Source organism: Ceratotherium simum, chromosome 31 (genome assembly GCF_057802395.1).
Source record: "Ceratotherium simum simum isolate JZ-2026a chromosome 31, ASM5780239v1, whole genome shotgun sequence".
NCBI classification, from domain to species: domain Eukaryota; kingdom Metazoa; phylum Chordata; class Mammalia; order Perissodactyla; family Rhinocerotidae; genus Ceratotherium; species Ceratotherium simum.
This window is the reverse complement of record NC_141930.1, coordinates 31010191-31033829: the sequence shown is the minus strand read 5'-3', so window position 1 is coordinate 31033829 and position 23639 is coordinate 31010191. Positions and strand designations below refer to the sequence as shown.

At 42.6% G+C, this 23639-nt stretch overlaps 1 protein-coding gene and 1 long non-coding RNA gene across 4 annotated transcripts in view; one reads left to right on the top strand and one right to left on the bottom strand.

Annotated features, from left to right (window-relative positions):
- The window catches only part of RGS20 (regulator of G protein signaling 20), a 105003-nt gene that overhangs the window by 9374 nt on the left and 71990 nt on the right, over positions 1 to 23639 (top strand). Inside the window, exons 2-3 of one of the 3 annotated variants that reach the window (XM_004435701.3) lie at positions 20490 to 20507; positions 22493 to 22792. In XM_004435701.3, the coding sequence (XP_004435758.2) occupies positions 20490 to 20507; positions 22493 to 22792 (318 nt within the window). Of the gene's footprint in view, positions 1 to 20489; positions 20508 to 22492; positions 22793 to 23357; positions 23635 to 23639 lie in introns of those variants that run through there. The other 2 variants (XM_004435702.3, XM_087420567.1) reach the window with 2 other exon arrangements.
- Positions 8060 to 22735, bottom strand: LOC147913058 (uncharacterized). Its single transcript, XR_015549259.1, has 3 exons — positions 22574 to 22735; positions 12208 to 12271; positions 8060 to 8340 (listed from the first exon to the last, which is right to left on the bottom strand). It is a non-coding gene; the product is annotated as an uncharacterized LOC147913058 (long non-coding RNA).

The following is a 23639-nucleotide window of genomic DNA, read 5'->3' as shown; positions in this document are numbered from 1 at the left end:
ACATTTACGTTATTATTCCAATTTGTTAAATAAACACATCTAAAGTACCTAAGATGAAAAAGAAAAAAAAATCCCACAGAGGCACAAAGAAGTGTTTCTGGAAGAAATGACATGTAACCTTCAATGTGCTTTAAAATAATCCAGGGGAAGCGGGGGGTGGTGTTGGTAAGAGATGAAGCAGAATTGGCAATATGTTGGTAATTGTTAAAATGAACTGATGGATATGAGGGCTCGTGAGTATGTTTGCTCTGGTTTTTATATTTTGAGAATTAACATAATAAAAAGACTTTTTTTAATCTCAAAGACTAGAGCTTAGAATTTATCCTTTAAAATTAAACGACAAATAAATACACAAATACAACTTTCCATATTCTGTTTATATACCACAGTGGGAGCTGCTGGTATATGCTTCAGACATTCACTGGATGTCACAACTGGCCTTGGCCTTTCAGAAAGATCTTTAAAAATGGCAAAAGATAGCCTAGTGGTTAAAGTTCTGCGTGCTCCGCTTTGGTGGCCCAGGTTCTCGGGTTCGGATCCCAGGTGTGGGCCTACTCCACTCACCGGCCGTGCTGTGGTGGTGTCCCATGTACAAAAAAATAGAGGAAGACTGGCACAGATGTTAGCTCAGGGCTAATCTTCCTCAGCCAAAAAATAAATAAATAAAAATGGCAAAAGATCCTGTCTGGAAGTCTAAAAAACGTACTGTAAAAATCCTGCTGGGCCTCAGTGTACGTTTGATTTTCTTTTCATGAATTCTATAACTCTCAGATTTTAAATTAATGGTTAGGAAAAAATATATTGAAGTCTCATTTCCACTGTTCAAAAGATCTCACAAAATCATGTCAGCTTTCCTGCCAAAATCAAGCCAGCCTTCACAAAACTGCAAAATCACTGCAAACTTCCTGGAAAATTTACATTAAAGTTTTGCCTTCTTGCAAGGTAAAGATGTGGATGAACTTTCCTGGGAACCGTAGGTAGTAAACTTGTTGTTAAAGGCTCTGTATGAACCATTTATTTCCATTCTGTGAGTAAAAGCAATTCAGGTTAGATGTGTATCATTTGAGAGTTTATTTTAGAAACTTCTATAGAATGGTTTTGGAGTTACTGCATTTAAAATGACTGAGAAAAGGAATTTTAAGATGAAGCAAATATGTTGAAAGATAATAGTTCACACCATGTAGTGACCATTGGAATATATTCAAATATTCAGGAATGGAACCCAAATTGAAGACTCCATAAGTAATTTAATTTGACATCAATGCTCTAACCAAATATGTTTTTCCATAAACATTTTTGCTTATATTTTGAATTTTCAACACTAAAAACTGTAAGGATTCATTTTCAAATGAACTAAACTATCATAAGCATAGTCTCAACACATTTTTGTAAATGCCTTTTCAAATTGCATATGACTAGAAGATTAAAGGAAACAGCAGCAAGGCAGGAGACTGCCAGCTCGGGAACCTGGGCCCAGGAGTCTGTGGAAGATGCTAGAAAGATAGCTCAGCACCAACAAACAGCCTCCCATTATTGCATCTCCAGGTTCTCATTTCCAATGCCCAGGAGCGAGAATCTGGCCCCGTATGGGTCTAGTATCTACCCCCAGATCAATCAGCCCTGGCTGTCCTGTAGGTTGTGAGACAATCTTAAAGGAGTTGTCCAGCACAGGTTTTGAGCGACTGCAACTTTCAACCAGCATGTGGGCCTCCCAAAGCAACCACGATACTTGAAGAAGACAGCCTGATCTAGATGTTTGAGTCCTGGCATTTTTATATCTATCACTCACAAGCTCTATAATCACATCCCAGACATAAATCCACACATTTCCTCTGTTTATTCCCTGTCTAGCAAAGATCTATGGATGGGCCCCACAGCAACTGAAGTCTAGAGTCACCAGACACACCCACCTCCCCCAGGGGACACAGGTGAACTGTGACATTTTTGTGTGACCCTCTCTGCTCTCTTGAGTCAGGCCAGACACACTGGTATGTGAATATTTTTACCTATAAGTTATTGGTAAAAGTTGTTCGAGGTTGTGTAAAAATAGTTGAGCAAAACATGACCAAATGGAATGAGTAAAACCTTACTAGAAAGAAATGATCAAAGGATTTGATATTACCAATTTCACACTACATTCCCCAATTCTATAATAAATCTGCTCTCTCTGCTTCTCAAGTTGATTTAGCCCTGTTTAGATGAGACTTTTCTCTGTGGCCATTTGCCCAGAAGGTCACATGTTCTGAAGGATATATTTTTTGAAGTTTTCAGTTGAAGAAAGAGCTTTATTACCATCAGCACCATCCAAGGAGGACATGTACTTAATTATGAAGATACTTTTGCTGCAGAACAAGTTTGCTGGATTGAAAAATAAGCATATGATAAGCAAGTAAAGCCAGGTACTACTTTCTATTTTTGTCTTTTCTTAAAACTAGCTGCAAAATGACTTTTTTTTGGTGAGGTAGATTGGCCCTAAGCTAACATCTTTTGCCAATCTTCCTCTTTTTGCTTGAGAAAGATTGTCCCTGAGTGAACATCTGTGCCAATCTCCCTCTATTTTGTAGGCATGGCTTGATGAGCGGTGTGTAGGTCTGCTCCTGTGATCCAAACCTGCAAACCCAGCACTACCAAAGCAGAGCATGCGAACTTAACTGCTACACTGCCAGGCCAGCCCCTGCAAACTAACTATTTTTAACAACTTACTAGTGTCATTAATATCTGTAAGCTTCCCCTTTCCCAGAGTTGCAGTTTTGGAGAAGAAAGCCAGGCATCTTCCATCACTTGTTGGCCCCTGGGGGCCAAAAGTCAGGCTTTTGGGGGCCAATCATTATCCCATGTGCATTCTTTACAATACTCGAGATAGGCAAGGTACAGATGTGGAGAGTGTGAGGGACAGGAAGCAAACATAGGTCTCCCAGGCACCGTGTCCACGAGCCTGGGCCACACTGAGACGTAAAAGAAGTTTGCCTCCCTCTCTCTCTTCCACTTCTCACCTCAGACCCTTTCCCCAGCACCCCGGGGCACACCCTAGGCAGCCCATTGTCTCATTCTGGCCTGGTTTCTCCCATTACAAAAAAAATAAAGTTCAAATTCATTTGCACTTAGATGTAACTGAATTAATATATTGTGCCTACTCACAAAATCTATAGAGAATGCTAATATTAAATCCACAAGAGTGAACTCCTAATAGTGTAATTTGGGGCATATAAAATCTGAGCAGGAGGGAGAACTGCTGTTTGAGGCTATTTCTGGCCCCTCCTCAGGAGCCACACTCCAGCCTGGTCCAAATCCCAGCCCCATCTGGCACTGGCTTCTACTGTTGATTACGGAGAAGCCGGGGCATTCCTGTCATCTTCCCTTCACTTCAAAGCCTCCTTTTTTCTATGCAGTCTTGGCCAAAGGCCAGGTTATAACTCTGCTTGGCTCACCCACCAGAAATGGGCTGTTTTGTAGATACATCAAATCACAAGGGGGAGAAAAAAAATGAATGTCTTTGGGTTTTAGGAAATCTGGACAGCAGAGGGCTCATGACATTTTCAATTCCTTCTCACGGAATCAGATTCGGAGCTCAGCCGCTTCCTCTTGGCACACAGCCCTCCAACATGGCGTGCCCTGATGCAATAGCCCCAGAGCAAGAGGGGCTCTTCTTTCCTAATACTTTTTGAAAGCAAACCTGGAAGGAGTGAAAGAATGGTAAATGGTGACATCTGGTGGAAATTCAAGCATTGCAGCATTTCAAACTAGTAAAACTTGAGGCTAAGTTGTAACTAACCGAAGTCTGATTACTTGAAGACATCCTTTATCCCAACTGAAAAAGTGCAGTTATGTGCATCCTTTTGTGTATCCAGGTACAAACTGCCACCAGGCAGGGTGATGACATAGAAGCAATGTCTTTGCAATGGCAAGAACTGGTTTTTAAATTCAGGTCCAAGTCGGGTTTAATTCTCTGAGTCTTGGTTTTATATCATTTATAAAATCAAGACAATAATACCTGTCACATATAATTTTATTAGGTCTTTTTTTAATCAGATATGTAGAATTGAAAAAAACCATCTACATCCACGGGTCCAGGCTTCCCATTAGTCCTGTGTTGCTGTCCTGGGGAACCCCTGGAACACACGTGCTTGATTTATAGCCAGTTTCTCCTACAACAGTTGTTAACCTGCCATTGGGACACATGATGAGAGCATAGTCAACACTGATTGGCTGATTGACTAGTAGATAGAAATGCATTATTTCCTTACTTCATTCCCACCATGTGGGTGACCTCTTTAAGCTAAGGTCATTGTTAAAATCTTTCTTCAGTCAAATGTCTCATGTGCCTTGAAGGAAATTAATGATAGTTATGAATCCTGAATGCCCCCAAAATGTGTAATTTCAAGTCAGTGCCAACCTCCAGCTTCCTCAAGAAAAACACCCCTTTTAAAATGCAAAGCAAAGCAATCCAATTCAGTTGAGTCCAACTCAAAGAAATCAATGACCGCTAACAAGTTCTCCGGCAGCCAGGCCAGAAGAGGGAGAAAGCCTTAGAGGGACAGGGCCCCGCACGGCCGGGTGAGGCTCCACAAAGCCTGGTTTATTTGGAACTGCTGGAAGAGCTACAAAGCCCGAGCAACCTTCCTGAGCCCTGTCACAAACTGTCCACTTTGGACAGAACAACACCTTCCCTTGTTCTTATCTTCCTGTTTGTTGATTTTTGTGCTCCACCAGTGTGAAATTGGTGGATCCGGTCCTGGACGATGGGGAAAAATGGAGTGGAGGCTCCTCAAGGAAGACCTGCTGGTGTTCCCTTTGGCATCAGGCCGTCTCTGAACACCCATTTTAATAAACCTCGCACCCTGGAGGCTTGCACAAGGAATTGTGGCAGCATCTATGCCACTGGTTCTCCTCTATTGCAATTTAAGAAGAGATAAGATACATTGTTTAGAAGTTAAAAATCATGTCTTTCAAAAAATCTTTTTATTACAGAAGATGTCAAATATACATAAAAGCAGAGAAAAATAGCATTAAAAAACCCTATGTACCCATTACCCAGCTTCAACCATCTTCTGCTCCCAATCGTGTCACTTCTAAGTCCACTCATTTAACAACATTGATTGAATACATATTATGTCTCTAGCAAAGTCTGAAGTATGGCTTTAGGTTTTTGAGACACAGGTCTGAATAAGACGATGTGCTGACCCTCAGAGGGCTTAGAGTCTGTGGGGAAACAGACTATCACAATACAGTGTGGGAAGTGCTATAAGAGGAAGCAGACAGGCAGCTAACCCAACCTGGGAGAACTTCCCAGAGGAAACGGCATCTAAGCTGAGACTTGAAGGCTAAGTAGGAGACTGCCCCGGGAGAGAAGAGGAGCAGATTAGGAAAGGGGTGAGATTCAGGCAGAGGGAGCAGTTACACAAAATGCCCGGACTGTGAATGAGCAAGAGGATTTTAGGAACTGAAGGAACCTTAATACGATTGGAGATTTGAGTACAAAGGAATAGTGAGAAAGAAAGATGAGTAAGTAAACAATACAGATCAATAAATCACGAAAGGTCTTATATGCCACATTAAGTCCTATAGAGAAATGAGGAGCCACTGAATGGTTAGAGAGAGGGAAGTAACACGATCACATTTGCCTTTTAGAAAGATCACTCCTCTGCAGGGTGGGGATCAGGTTAGAGCCGACAGAGGCTCTGTGTAGCCTCCAAGGTGGGACCTGTTTAGGAGGCTGGGTAATTTAATTAAGCAGCTGGGGAAGTCGCAGGGCGATTGTTGCTAAGTGGATGCTTGGGGAGGCTGCTGGCCCTAGAGCTCTCTCTGTGGATTCTGCTCTGCCTCTCCACTTTAAAGTAGGGCCAGGGTTTGGGATTGGGGTTGATGTGTGTCTATGTGTTTGTGTGGGGGGGTGGCGGGTCCCCAAGAAAGGGCAGTGGAGAGTGATTGTGTATCAGAGAATGGGTGCCACACTGAACCCAGAAGTCAGCTCTGTTAGAAGCCCTAGAGACCACCTTCACTAAATCCCTCTGCACAGAAAAGGAAACTGCAGCCAGGCGAGCGCAGACTTACCCAAAGTCACAAGGGAGACTGCTGGTAGGGCCTCCTTCTCCTGGCTCTGCCACCCTTCCTCCATCCATGGCTTTTCCACTGCTCTGTGCTTTGCCAGCCTTCTCCCTTCATTCCACTAGGCACATTAGGAGAGCAACAGAGCCCAGGGAAAATGTTAGGATTCAAATGACAGCAGTGTTGGAAACTTTTGTATATATACTACTTAAGAAAGAGAAGATTTTGCTTACTGTGAGCAGCTCCATCCCCTGCATTTCTCATGCTTGCATTTTTCAAGCTTGTATTTGCCTCCAATAGCTCTTAGGATTTTGACAAAAGTGTTTTTCATTTCTCACAGTTACTAAATCAATCCTTGAAAAGCCTTAGGATGAAATATTACAATATGAACCTTTGTTGACCTGTTCTATATCTTCTTAAGAGAAACTGTATATTAAGTGAAAAATAAATGCATGATTTACAATTATATTAGAATATGACTATCAATCATTTTGGAAAGCTTTGCTGCACTAAGATTACAAGCTTTCTTAAAAAATAATTCAATAGAAATTTCAGAAGTTATACAGAGTTTCAACTATGTTGCATTTCATTTCAGAATAACGATATTCTGGACTCCATGGGTTTAATTTACCAAATTTGTCTGGCATCATATTAGGCAGATTCTCCTAAAGCCTTCACCTTGGTGTGTAGTCCCTAGTATCTAAAATGCCGGGGGCTTCTCTGTTAGCGCTGAATATACTATTCCTTAGTTTTAGGTAAATCAGGCTATTATAGAAGTTGTATTACTCTTTTAGGACCTTAGAGAACTAACCAATTTACTAAGGAAAGTGGAGAATTAGCAGCCACATGATTAACTGACCCAGTACCTAATAGAATTGAAGTCAGTAATTCAATCTCCAGTGGAGGTTTGGAAGCATAACTAGTCCTGGAATTCTCATTACTTGCTGAGTGTGAGAAGAATGAGAAATTGGAATTTTGGTCTAAGAGAATTAATGTGGCCAAAGGTACTTAACTACAACTAGAAACTATCATAAGTATTCAGAGACTGTGAGTCAACAGTATCCCCGTCATCAGTTGCTGTCATCGGCATCAGTCAATAATAACCACGTCTCCTGGATTTGGGTCAAGAAGCATCACAGTCGGGAGGCACAAGCTGGTGGCCCAGTTCTGCTCCTTACTAGTCCTAACAGAAATCACCCAACCTCACTGGTCTGCAGCTTCCTCATTAAATAGCGGAGAGGGAGAGGGTGGTAATGAGTGACCTAACATATAGGAGAACGTTCTGTAAATGTTTGTACATCAGGGTAAAAAAATGTCAATTACTTTTATGATAAAAATAAGTATGCAAAATATAGTGGGGATTATGTTAGGGTACCGCTTATATTCACTAGGAATAGCACGTTTGGTAAAAATATATACATGCAGAATTAAATTAAAAAATATATATATACACACACACCCACACAAAATTTTTTGAATTGTAAGCGTCCATGATAAAAAAAAAAAAAAAAAAACTATAGTAGTTTGGACAAATGCAATTTCTATAGAGCTGGAGATTTCTGAAAAACATCACTAAAGCTTCAAAAATGAGTTTTGAATTTTTGTTTTCAATTTTCTGATATTTTGTGTAATGATAATTGCCTTCCTGATCTCTGAAGATACAGAATATTACAGAAGAAAGAGCACAGATTTTAGTTTAGTTTTGTTTTCTTTTCTTTTTCAGCCTTTATAATGAGCTAACAAATAACAAAGATGGGGGAGAAAGCCCAGGTAGATTTTGAAATCTTAAGACTTTGGTACATAGACCTTTTTTATTCTTACCGTTTAAAAATGTTTTAGTTAATTTACATTTTTGAATTAGAATATTCAAAATTATTCTAGAATAGCACAGCCTGACAGTTGTGAACCAATATAATTGTTGTGGTCACCTCCACATAGGCAGAATGGACCCCCCACACCCAAAATTTGGTTCAAGTGTCCAGACCAATGAGGCCACACACATATGAAGAGACCATAGAAAAGTTTATTATTCACATCATGAGGCCGTCTGAGTAGAGCAGGGCAGGATGCACACAGGTCCAAAAATGGCTTGAGAGAGCAGAGAAAGAGAGTGGCTTGGGGCTTTATGGTGGGGCTGAGCCGAGGGCTCTCCTCTGCAGAGGCCAGGACTTGCATGGTGTGAACTTGCCACAGGTGCCAGAGGAGAGAACACGTAGGCCTTCATATCAGCTTGCCCAGATGTGGGGCAGAAAGGCAAAGCAGAGTAGTGGGGACAGAAAGCTGTCGGCAGTCAAGCTTGAAAAAAAAATGGAGTCAAACTCTTTATTACAATAATACAGAGTATGAAAGTGTATACAATATAAGTAAGCGTATACAAGTAACTCTCCATCCCGCCAGTCACCAACCTCCATTCTCTTCACTCTTACCAGTTTCTTTGTATCCTCCTAGAGACAGTCTATGTATACACCAATATGTGTGTACACACACACACACATCATTCCTTTTACTAAAGATCAAAGGGTAGAAATTAGATAGCCCAGGGTTTGCTTAAATTCCTTCAAACTTGTTCTGCTATTTCCTAGATAAGAGTCTTTAGCCAAATCATTTCATCTTTCTGATCTCCATACAGTCTCCTGTAAAATGAAGATGAGACTAACACCTGCATCCAGGGTTATTAACAGGAATAAATGACATAGATGTTTAGTGTCTGGAATGTAACAATGTCCCTTTTATCTTGTTTTCCTTCACTTTCTCTGGCTGCTCTTTTTCAGTCTCTTTTGTGAATTCCTCTCCCTTTATTGACCCTGAAATATTGGACATTCTCTAGGTTTTCATCCTTGGCCCTTTTCTCTTTCCACTCGACTCATTCTCCCTGGCTAATCTTGGCTGTGTCAATGGCTTTGAGACAGCTTATGGGTTGATGACTCCTGCTGTGACATCATGACTTCATGTGTGGAGATGAATATACAAATGTCTACTAACCATCTAGATTTAAAGGTCTAACAGACACTTCAAAATTAGCAATATGTCTTTACCTTTCCCCAGACTCTTCTAAGTTCTCTATCTCAGTAAAATGGCAGCATCATCCACTCAGTTTTGAACTAGAAATTTGGAGGCATAACCCTTCACCTTGCTCTTATCCTCATTCCATACCTCTAATCAATCCCCAAGTTTTGTCCACACTATTCCAAATTATCTCTTTATCTGTTCATTTAGTTATCGCCATCCCATTTAACACCTTCCTAGATCAAGTCACTATCATCTCCCAAAAAATTACTGCAACAGCCTCTTCCCTGGTCCCCTCTTTCCAGTCATGCCTGCCTCCAAGTAACACCAGAGGAGAGAGAGATCTTTCCAAAATACAAACCCGATTGCGTTAACTCCCTCAATAAATTTTGTCAGTGGCTCCCCATTTCCATCTGGACATGGTTCAAGCTCCTTAAGTTGACTCAACCTTTGTCTATCTCTTCTTCTCTTTCTAGGGATCTTACGCAATTCCAATAGCTTCCAATACCACTTTGTGCTAATGACTCCTAAATGTGCATCTCCTAGACTCCCACCCAGACCTCTACCCTGAGCTCGAGGCTCTTTTACAACAGCCTACTTGATATCTCCATTTGAATGACTCATAGGCATCTAAAAAATGATTTTACCAGGATTCTTGATTTCCCTCCCTGTCTTCATCATTTCAGCAAGCCACCCAACTGCTCAAGTCGGAAAAGCTGGGAATTATCTTCGATCCCTTCTTCTCATTCTGTACATTCAATCCACCTGAAGTCCTATTAATTCTCTCCAAAATGTATCTCAAATCTGTTCTTTCTCTATGGTTTATTCTCATTACTTGGCCAAGTCATCATCTTCTTTCACCTGGACCAGTGCAAAGCCTTTGGTTTCACTATTCCCACTCTCACCCCCTTTCTAGTTCACTCCACGACCAAGTAGTCAAAGAAGTCTTTAAAAAATATAAATCAGATTATGTCACTCTCTTGCTTAAAACATTTCAGTGACTTCTCATTGCTTTTAACATAAAATCCAAAATCCTTCCCATGACTTGCTTGCCCTATTCGGTCTACATAGACTCTCACGACCTCCTCATCCACCACACTATGAGGACAGGTCATTTTCTTCCTCACTCACTTTGAATCCAGAGCATCTAGGACAGTGCCTAGTACTTAAGAGACAGGTAATAAATGTTTGTTGAAACAATGAATAAATGAGTGGCTCACAAGACCCTTCTTGGTCTGGTCCCTGCTTCAGCTGTTCTCTTTCTGCTTCCCCATATCACAATCTTTGTTCCACTAAATGCTGGGAATAGAACGAGAGGTAGCAAGGCCTATCTTGCAAACACTTTTAGTTGGTGGCAGCAGAAATCAAAGTGAGAGAACCCCAAGATATAGATGAAAACTCTGCAGCAGAATCAGGAGTGATTAACTCAGCTGTTCTTCCCCACTGGTGGACTTTCTCAGGCTCTCTCAGCTCACATTTTGAAGAGTTCTGAGTGTTTTTTTTAAATTGTGGTAAAATATAAATAACATAAAATTTACCATTTTAACCATTTTTAAGTGCATAATTCAATGGCATTAAATACATTAACAAGATTGTGGAACCATCACCACTATTTATTTCCAGAACTTTTTCATCAACCCAAACACTCTGCATCCATTAAACAATAACTCCCCATTATCCTCTCCCTAGCCTCTGGTAATCACTATTTTGCTTTCTATCTGTATGAATTTACCTATTTTGGGTACCTCATATAAATGAAATCATACAATATTTGTCCTTTTGTGTCCGGCTTCTTTCACTTAGCATGTTTTCAAGGTTCTTCCATGTTGTAGCATGTATCAGAATCCCATTCCTTTTTATAGCTAATAATATTTGAATATTTTAAAATTCATTTGTCCAACAAATATTTGTTGAGCATTTTGCTAAGGGCCAAGTACTGTTCTAGGCAATATTGCTCTAGCTATGAACAAAAAAGAAAAAGTTACTATTTACCTCATATAGATAAACAAGTAAATATACAGTATGTCATATGGTAATGTGTGCTATGGAAAACCAGTACTACAGGGATAGCTGTATTGGAAGACATCTTTGGGGTAGGGTGGGACCATTCATGTAGTGCCTTTAGGGCTTGTATAAGGACTTTGGATTTTACTCTGAAATAAGAAGCCAATAGAAAGTTTAGAGTTGCAGAGTGACATAATTTGACCTACGTTTTAAAGGATAACTCTGGCTTCAGTATTGAGACTAGACTATGAGGAAGAATGGGGCAAAGGGGAAGTAGAAATACCAGTTAGGGGGCTATTCCAATAGTCCAGTGAAAGATGATAAGACCCAGGGTGTATTAGTCGGGGTTCTCCAGAGAACCAGAGCCAATAGGATATATATGTGAAAGACAGAGAGAGAGAAATTGATTGATATTAAGGAATTGACTCATGCAGTTGTGGAGGCTGGCAAGTCTAAAATCTGTAGGGCAAGCCAGCAAGTTGGAAATTCAGGTAAGAGTTGATGTTTCAGTCTTGATCTGAAATCTGCAGGGCAGGCCAAACAGGCTGGAAACTCAGGCAGGGTTTCTATGTTTCAGTCTTGTGGCCAAATTCCTTCAGAGGGAGAATCTGTTCCACGCCTCTTCCCAGCTTCTGGTGGTTTGCTGGCATCTTTGGCGTTCCTTGGCCTGTAGATGCATCACTCTGAGCTCTGCCTTCATCTTCACATTGCACTCTCCCTGTGTACCCGTCTGTGTCCAAACTTCCCCTTTTTATAAGGACTTCTATCATCCTGGATTAGGGGCCCATCCTACTCCAGCATGACCTCATCTTAACTAATTACATCTGCAGCAACCCTATTTCCAAATAAGGTCATATTCTGAGGTACTGGGGGTTACAACTTCAATATATGAATTTTGAGCAGACCCAATTAAGCCTATAAGATGGGTTGATAGCTGTGAATATGAGAAGAAGTTGGATTTGACTGAAGAGTATGAAAGAAAGAAAGGAGTCAGGGATACTCCAGTGTTTTTAACCCGAACAAAAGTAATCAAGTTGCCACTTACTAAGATGGCGAAGACTTCAGGCAGAGAAAGTTTGGAGGGGAAAATCAAGAGTTCAGTTTTGGATACAATTCAAATAAATATATGGATATATTCAAATAAAGACTCACCTCCTATCTTAAGCTCCTCACTTGGTTAGCAATACCAGCAGGGAGGCAGAGGGTCCAGTTATCTCTGCAAGAACAGAGCAGACAGCTTGCAAGTGTTTCCCTTCCCCAGACATACATGTCACCTAAGTAGCCCTAATATCTAGTCTACTCCACTTCTGTTCCTAGCCCCACCTTCCTCATTATCATTGCTCCATTATAAAACATCTCCATATGATACCTCCCCATAAGCCCTAGAATGGATGGAGGGTGATGTCAGCATCATGGCAGAGTGAGTTGTTCCCCTTGTCTCTCCTCTCTAAGTTACAATCTGTGGGGCATCCACTGACCAACAAAGGACTCCCTGCACAGCACACCAGAATACTTGAGAGATCCATGCATCTACACATCTGAAGTGGCAGAACCTGTGACCCAGCCCCCAGTGGCAGCACCCCTGATGCCAGCTCTACCAGCAGCAATAGCTGCATACAAGACCCCGGGCCCTGGCAGTGACAGCAATACCTGTGAACCCAGTGTCCCTAGCAGGGGTGCTGCCACCGCCCCCAGATAACCCAGGGGCAGCAGCACAGGTGGTGCACTGGGCAGCAACACCTGAGCAGGTGGAGAGTGCACATGGAGAGCTAGTGGGGGACACGAGACCCAGGCAACCCCAGCAGCAGCAGGAGTGCTTGCAGCCTGGTGACCCCAGTGGTAACACCCGAGATTGCAGCAACATTGTGAGCAGCAAGGCACCAGCAACCTCAGAGGCACAGCAGCACAAGGAGGGCACTGACAACGCCTTGCAGAGGCAGTGGAGGGTGAAAAGTGCAGGGTTCTCAAATACAATCAGAAGTAGCTCAGAATGAAAGTAGCCAAAGCCTTACTCAAATAGGAAAGGTGTTTATTACCACTACAACAAATGCACCAGCAGAGGACCAACTCATCAAGTACCATGAAGAACTACAGAAACACCTGCAGAATAGAAAGAAAATGACACCTCTCCAGAAACCAAACTGGACGTCACAGAAGATTACATTCTAACTGACAGAGAATTCAAAACAGCTGTCATGAAGAAACTCAACGAGTTACAAGAAAACTCAGAAAGACAGTTCAATGAGCTCAGGAGAAAGACTTATGAATAGAAGGGGTACTTCACTAAAGAGATTGAAACTCTAAAAAAAAAAAAAAACCAAACAGAAATTCTGGAGGTGAAGAACATAATTAATGAAATGAAAAATAAAGCAGAAAGTATTTGAAAAAAAGCAGACCATACAGAAGAGAGTTAGTGAGCTCAAAGATAGAAATCTAGAAATGATTCAGATGGAAGAGAAGAGAGAACTAAGATTTTTAACAAATAAAGAAATTCTACAAGAAAAATCCAACTCAATTAGGAAGAGAAACATAAGGATAGTGGATATCCCAGAAGGAGAAGACAGAGAGACAGGTGCAGAGAGCTTCTTCAAAGAAGTAAAAGCTGAGAACTTCCCAAACATGGAGAAGGAACTGCATATACAAGTATATGAAGCTAATAGAACTCTTAATTATCTCAATGCAAAAATACCTTCTCCAAGGCATACAAAATTAAAGCTATCAAAAGTCAACGACAAAGAAAGAATATTAAGGGCAGCCAGAGAGGAGAAAATAACTTACAAAGGAACTGCCATCAGGCTATCAGTGGATTTCTCAGCAGACACTCTACAGACTAGGAGAGAGTGGAATGATATATTCAAAATATTGAAAGAAAAAAACTATCAGCCAAGAATACTCTATACAGCAAAGTTACCCTTCAGATATGAAGGAGAAATAAAGGCTTTCCCAGACAAACAAAAGCTGAGGGAGTTCATGGCCACTAGACCTGCCTAACAAGAAATGTTGAAAGGAGCCCTCCTACCTGAAACAAAAAGGCAAAGGTTTACAAAGCTTTGAGCAAGGTGATAAATAGACAGAGAGATCAGAAAATTGCAAGTGTATATCAGAATCAGTTAGTAAACACTTAATTATAACATGAAGGCTAAAAGGAAAGAAAACATCAAAAATAACTACAACCAACTCAAATTGTAACAAAATCACAACACACAAGAAAAGGATAATTTGTGACAACAAAAACATAGAGGGAGAGGAGGAAAAGGATGGAAACTGCATAGGCTAATGGAGATAAGATGCCATCAGCAGAAAAAGGACTATCTCATCTATGAGATCTTTTATACAAACCCCATGGTAACCACAAAATGAAAAATCACAGCAGAGTCACAAATCATAAATAAAGATGAAACAGAGAAAAACATCACTGAAAACCAACAAACTGAAATGGCAGACAGAAATACAAGGAAAAAGAAACAATGAAAACATAGAGCAACCAAAAAACAAAAGATAAAATGGCAGTATTAACTCCTCATATATCAATAATCACTCTAAATGTAATTGGATTGAATTTACCAATCAAAAAACACAGAGTGGGGGCCAGCCCCTCGTGGCGCAGTGGTTAAGTTCACACACTCCACTTCAGCGGCCCAGGGTTCACAGGTGTGGATCCCAGGTGTGGACCCACACACCACTTATCAAGCCATGCTGTGGCAGGTGTCCCACATATAAAGTGGAGGAAGATGGGCACAGATGTTAGCTCAGGGCCAGTCTTCCTCAGGAAAAAGAGGAGGACTGGCAACAGAGGTTAGCTCAGGGCTAATCTTCCACACCAAAAAAAAAAAAAAAACACAGAGTGGCTAGATGGATTAAAAGACAAGACCCAGCAATATGCTGCCTCCAGGAGACCCACCTCAGCTCTAAAGATACACATGGCCTCAGAGTGAAGGGATGGAAGATCATACTCCAAGCATACGGCAACCAAAAGAAAGTGGGTATAGCCATACTTAAATCAAACAGACTTCAAACCAAAAAAGATAACAAGAGACAAAGATGGACATTATATAATGATAAAAGGGACATTTCACCAAGAAGACATAACACTTATTAATATATATGCACCTAATAAAGGAGCACTAAAGTATATAAAGCAACTATTAACAGATTTAAAGGGAGAAATTGACAGCAGCACAATAACAGTGCGGGACTTTAACACCCCACTTACATCAATCGATAGATCATCCAGACAGAAAATCAACAAGGAAACATTGGCCGTAAATGAAACACTAGATCAGATGGACTTAATAGGTATATATAGAATATTCCATCCCAAAGCAAAAGAATACACATTCTTCTCAAGTGCACATGGAACATTCTCAAAGATAGACCACATGCTGGGAAACAAAACAAGTCTCAATAAATTTAAGAAGATTGAAATCATATCAAGCATCTTTTCTGACCACAATGGTATGAAACTAGTAATCAACTACAAGAAGAAAGCTGGAAAAGTCACAAATACGTGGAAACTAAACAACAGGCTACTGAAAAACTATTGGATCAATGATGAAATCAAAGGAGAAATTTTTTAAAAACCTAGAGACAAATGAAAATGAAAACACAACATACCAAAACATATGGGATGCAGCAAAAGTGGCACTATGAGGAAGGTATATAGCAATACAGGCCTACCTCAAAAAACAAGAAAAATCTTAAATAAATAATCTAACACTACACCTAAAAGAACTAGAAAAAGAAGAACAAAGAAAGCCCAAAGTTAGTAAAAGGAAAGAAATCATAAAAGTCAGAGCAAAAATAAATGAAATAGAGACTAAAAAGACAATAGAAAGATCAATGAAACTAACAGCTGCTTGTTTGAAAAGATAAACAAAATTGACAAGCCCTAAGCTAAACTCACTAATAAAAAAAAAGAAGAAGCCTCAAATAAATAAATCAGGGATGAAAGAGGAGAAATTACCACTGACACCACAGAAATACAAAGGATTATAAGAGAATACGATGAGAAGCTATACCCCAACAAATTGGATAACCTAGAAGAAATGGATAAATTCTTAGAATCATACAACCTCCCCAAACTGAATCAAAAAGAAATAGAGAATCTGAATAGACCAATCACAAGTAAAGAGATTGAAACAGTAATAAAAAACCTCCCCAAAAAACAAAAGTCCAAAAACTGGTGAATTCTACCAAACATTCAAAGAAGATTTAATATCTATCCTGCTCAAACTCTTCCAAAAAATTGAAGAAGATGGAGGCTTCCTAACTCATTTTATGAGGCCAATATTACCCTGATACCAAAACCAGACACGAACAACACAAAAAAAGGAAAATTACAGGCCAGTATCGCTGATGATCATAGACACAAAAACCATCAACAAAATATTAGCAAATTGAATACAACAATACATTAAAAGGATCATACACCACGATCAAGTGGGATTTATTCTAGGGATGCAGGGATGGTTCAACATTCGCAAAGCAATCAATGTGATTCAACACTTTAACAAAATGAAGAATAAAAATCACAGAATCATCTCAATAGATGCAGAGAAGCATTTGACAAGATTCAAAATCCATTTATGATAAAAACTCTGAATAAAATGGGTATAGAAGGAAAATACCTCAACATCATAAAGACCATATATGACAAACCCACAGCCAACATCATACCTAACAGTGAAACACTGAAAGCTATTCCTCTACGAATAGGAACGCGATAAGGATGCCCACTCTCACTACTCTTATTCAATGTAGTATTGGAATTTCTAGACAGAGCAATCAGGCAAGAGAAAGAAATGAAAGGGATCCAAATTGGAAATGAAGAAGTAAAACTGTCACTCTTCTGTGGATGACATGATTCCATATATAGAAAACTGTAAAGAATCCACAAAAAAAACTATTAGAAATAATTAATGAATACAGGAAAGTCACAGGGAACAAAATCAACATACAAAAATCAGTTACATTCCTATACACTAACAATGAACTACCAGAAAGAGAAGTCAAGAACACAGTCCCATCTACAATCACAACAAAAAGAATAAAATACCTAGGAATAAATTTAACCAAAGACGTGCAAGACCTATACACTGAAAACTATAAGACATTATTGAGAGGATCAAAGAAGACATAAAGAAAAGGAAAGATATTCTGTGTTCATGGATTAGAAGAATAAACATAGTTAAAATGTCCATATTACTTAAAGCAATCTCCAGATTCAATGCAATCTCATTCAGAATCCCAATGAAATTTTTCACAGAAATAGAACAAAGAATCCTAAAATTTATATGGAACAACAAAAGACCCTGAATAGCAAAAGCAATCCTGAGAAAAAAGAACGAAGCTGGAGGCATCACAATCCTGACTTCAAAATATACTACAAAGCTATAGTAATCAAAACAGCATGGTACTGGTAGAAAGACAGACACACAGATCAATGGAACAGAATTGAGAGTCCAAAAATAAAACCACACATCTATGGACAGCTGATTTTTGACAAAGGAATCAAGAACAGACAATGGAGAAAGGAATATCTCTTCAATAAATGATGTTGGGAAAACTGGACAGCCACATGCAAAAGAATGAAAGTAGACCATTATCTTACATGATATATAAAAATTAACTCAAAATGGATTAAAGACTTGAATGTAAGACTTGAAACCATAAAATTCCTAGAAGAAAACATAGGTAGTATGTTCTTTGACATCGGCCTTAGCAGTATGTTTTTGAATACCATGTTTCCTCAGGCAAGGGAAATAAAAGAAAAAATAAACAAATGGGACTACATCAAACTAAAAAGCTTCTTCACAGCAAAGGAAACCATCAACAAAATGAAAAGACAACCCATCAACTGGGAGAAAATATTTGCAAGTCATATATCCAATAAGGGGTTAATTTCCAAAGTACATAAAGAACTCATGCAATTCAACAACAACAACAAATGAACAACTGGATCAAAATGGGTGGAGGATATCAACAGACATTTTTCTAAAGAAGATATACAGATGGCCAACAGGAACATGAAAAGATGTTCATCGTCACCAATTATTAGGGAAATGCAAACCAAAACTACAATGAGATATCACCTCATACCCATCAGAATGGTTATTATTAAAAAGATAAGAAATAACAAGTCTTGGAGAGGATGTGGAGAAAAGGGAACTCTGATACACTGCTGGTGGGAGTGCAAACTGGTGCAGCCACTATGGAAAACAGTATAGAGATTTCTCAAGAAATTAAAAATAGAAATACTATATGATCTAGCTATTCCACTTCTGAGTATTTATCCAAAAAGCATGACAACACTAATTCGAAAAGATACATGCACCCCTATGTTCATTGCAGCATTATTCACAATAGCCAAGACTTGGAGGCAACCTAAGCACCCATCAATGGATGAGTGGATAAAGAAGATGTGGTATAAATATATATGTACACAATGGAATACTAATCAGCCATAAAAAAGACAAAATTGTGCCATTTGTGACAATGTGGATAGACCGTGAGGACATCATGCTGAGTGAAATAAGTCAGATGGAGAAAGACAAATACTGTATGTTTTCACTCATACGCAGAAGATAAACAAACAGACACATAGATATGGAGAACAGATTAGTGGTTACCAGAGGGGAAGGGGATGGAGGGAGGGTGAAAGGGGTAAAGAGACACGTGTGTATGGTGACAGATGGCAGCTAGACTTTTGGTGTGAACATGACACAGCCTATACAGAAGCTGAAATATAATGATGTACACTTGCAATTTACGCAATGTTATAAACCAATGTGACCTCAATAAAATAAATTTTAAAAAAAGAATGGATGAAGTGAGAACTAATTATAAGCTGCAGCGATATTCAACAGTTGTACTTTCACTAGGAACACTGAAATTCTAAGTGAAACTTAATAGAAACATGTTATTAATAGCTTGGATGACCTCAAATTAATATTAACCTGGGACTGTAATATCCATGGTCTGTTTATCTTATTTATTGTCGTTTTGCAATCTGCATGATTTATAGTCAGCACAAGCAAAGACTTGCCTTTATAGTTTTCAATCACTGTCAATTAGTCTTAGATCCAAGTAGAAGAACTACTTCTCCAAATAACGGAAAATGAAACTGTATAAAATAGCTAAACCACAGAGAATAGAACTTTTTAAATAAATTTCAGGAAAAAAATAGTCATCTCATAAAACTAAACCTAATTTCAAATTCCATTCTGTGATTTTAATTCTAAAGGCTCTCAGAAATTTTTGGTAAAAAAGTAGTTTAATTCTGCCATGGGTATTTCCCTTACGAAATGGTGCTATTTAGGGATGAATGAAAATTTCAAATTTGCCTTTTAAAGGGGTGAGATTTTGTTTATATTGATTTGGGGTGGTGATTTTCTCGTGTGAATGGTTCAATAGCCAACATGATTAATTCGGGAAGTGGATACTCAGTCAGAAAACAGTATTCCCTCAGTCTTCTGGATCCCTAAGGAGCAGTGCTTTCAGGAACACGGATTCGTTTTGGTGGCTAACGTTATTGAAGCCCTCAGACTGTCACCTAGAATCCCGCCTAAACGGAAGACAGGGCTCTCTGGAGCGATCAGCACTGAGGGCAGCTGAAGGTGTTTCCTCAGATGAGTTTTCTCAGATCGCATTTTGTGGCTGCATTGATAACTCCCTAGCTCTGTCCCTGCAGCCGGGCCAACGGAAGTTGATGGATTGCAGCACCCTATACCTATCATGCTTCACACCCTGGCTAGTTAGAGAAGCCTTTAGTCCCTCGCCAGTGTCGCCAGACTCGCTGTGACTGCAGAGTGGCCAGACTTGAGCGAGAATCGGGGAGCAGGCTGCTGATCCGGAGGGAAAAGACCAATCTAGGGAAGGGTTAAAAGGTGAATGTCTCCAGAGGAGCAAAGGAGCCTGGGCTTTGTGTCTCTGGGAATGAGTTTGGGACTTTCATTCTCCTGAACATTTCCACTATTTCTCTCACAAGCATCTCTGTCTTGAAGCACAGGACCGAAGCAAAATGCCTAATGAAGCGTACCCGGGGAAGGGGCGTGCAAGTGACTTGGGAAGAAGGGCTGGGGCGAGAGAAGAGAGAGGAGTCAGGTTACAGATTCGCACAATCTCACAAAACCGTTCGAAATCATGAGCTGGAGACACAAGTTCTGGGACCCACGCAAGGCCCATGAAGCTTCCTTCGGGCCCCTAAGAATGGGGTGTGCGTCGCAGAAGTGTGTCCGCCGCTCACTTTCGGCGTTTTCCACTTAGTTCAGCCCTTGCATGAAGACCGGTGAGGAAGATGGTGGGTGGGCTTAGCCAAGCTCTGGGTCGCCGCGACCGAGCCGGTGCTATCTTGATTTGCCTAGCATAGGGTCCCTCCGGCCCCGGCGCCCGCATCCGCTGAAGTTCCTGGCCACCCCGCAGCTCTCTCCAGGCAGACGCGGCCGCCCCCGAAGGTGCGCACAGGGTTAGCTGTCACCCGCCCAGGTCCAACTGCCCCGAGGCGGCTGAGCTCGTTTGGCACCAGCTGAGTCCCCACCCCAACCCCAACCCGAGGGGCTCGTCCCCTGCCCTCCTCCCTGGCGAGACAAACGCTGGGCGCCAAGGCCAGCTCGGAGCGGTTTCCAAATCGTTCATTTCCCCCGTCGAGCGAGCTGTTGGCGCTTCTCCAGAAGCCTCCTGGGCTCCCCGCTCCAACCGCTAAAATAACTACACCGTGCCAGAAAGCGGGGGTGGGGGGAAGCGAGAAGGATTTGAACGAGGAGAATGAAAATACTAGGAGAACGACCCCATTCTCCAGGAAAAGGTAATGAGGGGAAGCGAAACAGTGTGAACTTACTCGGAAATGCAAACCAAGCTCCACTCTCTCCCCGGGCGCATACCAACGACCGAAAGACAAATCAGCCAACGCGCTCGGCGGCTTCCCAGAAAGGGCCTCATGAATGAGAATGGGTTGCTAGGTTTCCTCCCTCCCTTCCGACAATCGCTTCCCACAAGTCTTCCACCGCCGAAAGAAAACATGCCGGGCCTGGCGACTGCAGAGCTGGGGAACCGCGCCAAGCCATCCAGGCCGCCCGCGGCCGCTCCCGCCTTCAGGACCCTGGAGAGCGGCCGCCAAGCCCTTGGGACCCACGCCCCGGCCCGCGCGCCTCGCCCCCTCCCGCGCCTCGCCACCCTGTCCCTTTTATTCGCTGCTTCCCGCCTCCACCTTCATTTTTCTTGGCAACCACCACTCTTGTTTTTCACAAACAGATTAAATTGTCTTTTTGTTTTGCTTAAGGGGGCTGTTTGGATTGCCTAAGTTAAGTTCCAGTTTGTAACTTCACTAAATGTTAGTGGACCAAGAAGCCCTGAGAGCCGCTCCAAAGTGAGAGGCTGAACAAGGCAGGTGACCTTAAAAACCCACTGAGTTCAATCCTTTTACCCTATAAATGAAGCAGACAAACTCAATGAGAGACTTTCCCAAGGTTAGCTGGTCAAGTCAGTTGCAAGGCTGAGTCTAGAACCCTGGGCTTCAACTTCTAAATTAATGCTTCCCTCTACTTTCCAAGAAAAAAAAAAATACTTGTACCTTCACCCTGGCCACTTAGATCTCCTAAGCGACAAGTGGAAGGTGGAAAGGCCTGTGTTCTGGAGAATAAGATGGACACATCGAGTGCCTGCGGAGTGTGCACCTAAGGACCCCAACACACTCCTGGTCTCCCACCCCACCCCACCCCACCCCACCCTACCCCACCCAGCACAACCAAAGTCAAATTGGCCGTTGCTTTTTCTACCCAGCGTGAGATGGGTCTCGGATTCCTCAGTCTTCTGCCACTATCTGAGTCTCCCCTAGACACCTATCACAATGGAACCTAGTAACCAAGGCCAACTTCTGTGCTCGAGCAGGTAGAGCTCTAGTACTGTGAGAGGTGGGGAAGGACAGAGGAAAGGTAGAATGAGCGGAGGGAGAAGAAGAACAAAAGTCACAAAAGTGAACTAGCAGATTTTCATCCAAATTCTAAAGAACCAAGAGATGTGAACACAGACGCTTCTGTACACTGCATCTCACAGTTAACGTGCATAGAAATCCCCTGGGAATGTTAACATTCAGATTCTGATGCAATAGGTCAGGATGGGTTCCGAGCTTCTGCATTTCTAACAAGCTCCTGGTTGTTATGAAGCTCCTGGTCCAAGGACCACACTTTGAGTAGCACGGAGTTAGAATGGTGGGGAGGGAGAGAAGGGGAGCGGGAGGAGAGCAGGGGGGAGAATCTAACCAAAGGCCTTTCCTTTTGCTCTCACTGACGTCTTGCACCCCCAAAGTAAAGCCTCAAAATCCTGTAGTAAATGGAACTAAGTGCACGTGTTCTTCACCCTTAGCTGGACCCAACAGTAACAGTGCGCTGGTTTTGTTTCTCTTCTTGCCCTGCCTCTTGCCCTGCCCGCCGGCCCTGCACAGCTCCCAGACTCGCCCGCTGCCCCGAAGCTGCTCAGCCTCCTTTCCAGCACGCTCTCCGACCTCGCGCGGGTCTTCTCTCACCTTCTCCGGCGACACCCTGCTGAGGCTCCCCAGCGGCGCCTGGACTTCTCCTTCCCGCTTCCAGCCCTGCCGGTGGCTGGGCTCTGGCAGAGGCACGAGGAGCGGCCGGGTCGCCTCTCGCTCCTGCTCGGGGCAGCTCTGGCACTGCCCGGCCGACCCCCAAGGGGACACCTGCCCAGGGAAGAGGACGCCAGCGCTGGGCAGAGCTCGCCCATGCCCGTGAGTACAGTTGTCTCCACCACGCCCCACCCCCGGCCTCACTCGGACGCCGGCATCCTCTGCTGCTTCCTAACCCCGACTGACTCACTCACGCGGAGCTAGCAGGGGCCCGGCCAGCGAGCGGGGGAGCGTGGCGGCAAGGTCGAGACAGGGATGAGCGCGCTCAAGGAAAAGGCGCCGGGGCTCGCCTGACACCCCCTCCCCGCAGGAGACTCTCGAAGCTACTTTTACTGGGCCATTTCCTTCCATGGTCAATGGAAGCGCGAGGGAGCCCTAGCCCTTCTTGAGGCTGCTTCTCAAACTCACGTTCTGAATGTGTCTCTCTCCTCCCTCCTGCAAGCCTTTCTCAGACGCGCCTCCGCCCCCTCCTCGCGCTCCCACTCCCCTGCCCTCTCGGCTTCTCCAGGCTCTGGAGGCCGGGAGGAAATGACGTGATGTTATTTTTGTGTCAGGTCGGCTTCCAGCTTCAGTTTAGCCCTCCGAGCCCGGGCTCACAGCCCCGGAGGTCCGACTGCGTCTCGCTGCTGAGGACACACCGGGGGCTGTAGGGACACGCGGCGCTCTGTGCACGCAGAGCTGGGCGGCAGGGTTCCTCCGCCACCCTCCAGGTCTTCGCCCTCCTCTGGACTCCGGAGTCCCCTGGGGACGGCTGCCGAGGGTCTCAATGGCATCCGGAGTCGAGAGTTAGCCCCTTCCTCCGCCCAGCCAGGTGGGGCCTCCGGCTCCGGCTGGCCAGGCGAGGGCGAGGAGCCCCCTTTCAGTGCGGGACAACCAGAGAAGGAGGCTGCCCCGTGGTGGGGCGGGGGCAGAGCTCGGAGAAGCACCCTGGGGAAAGGGAGAAGGTAAG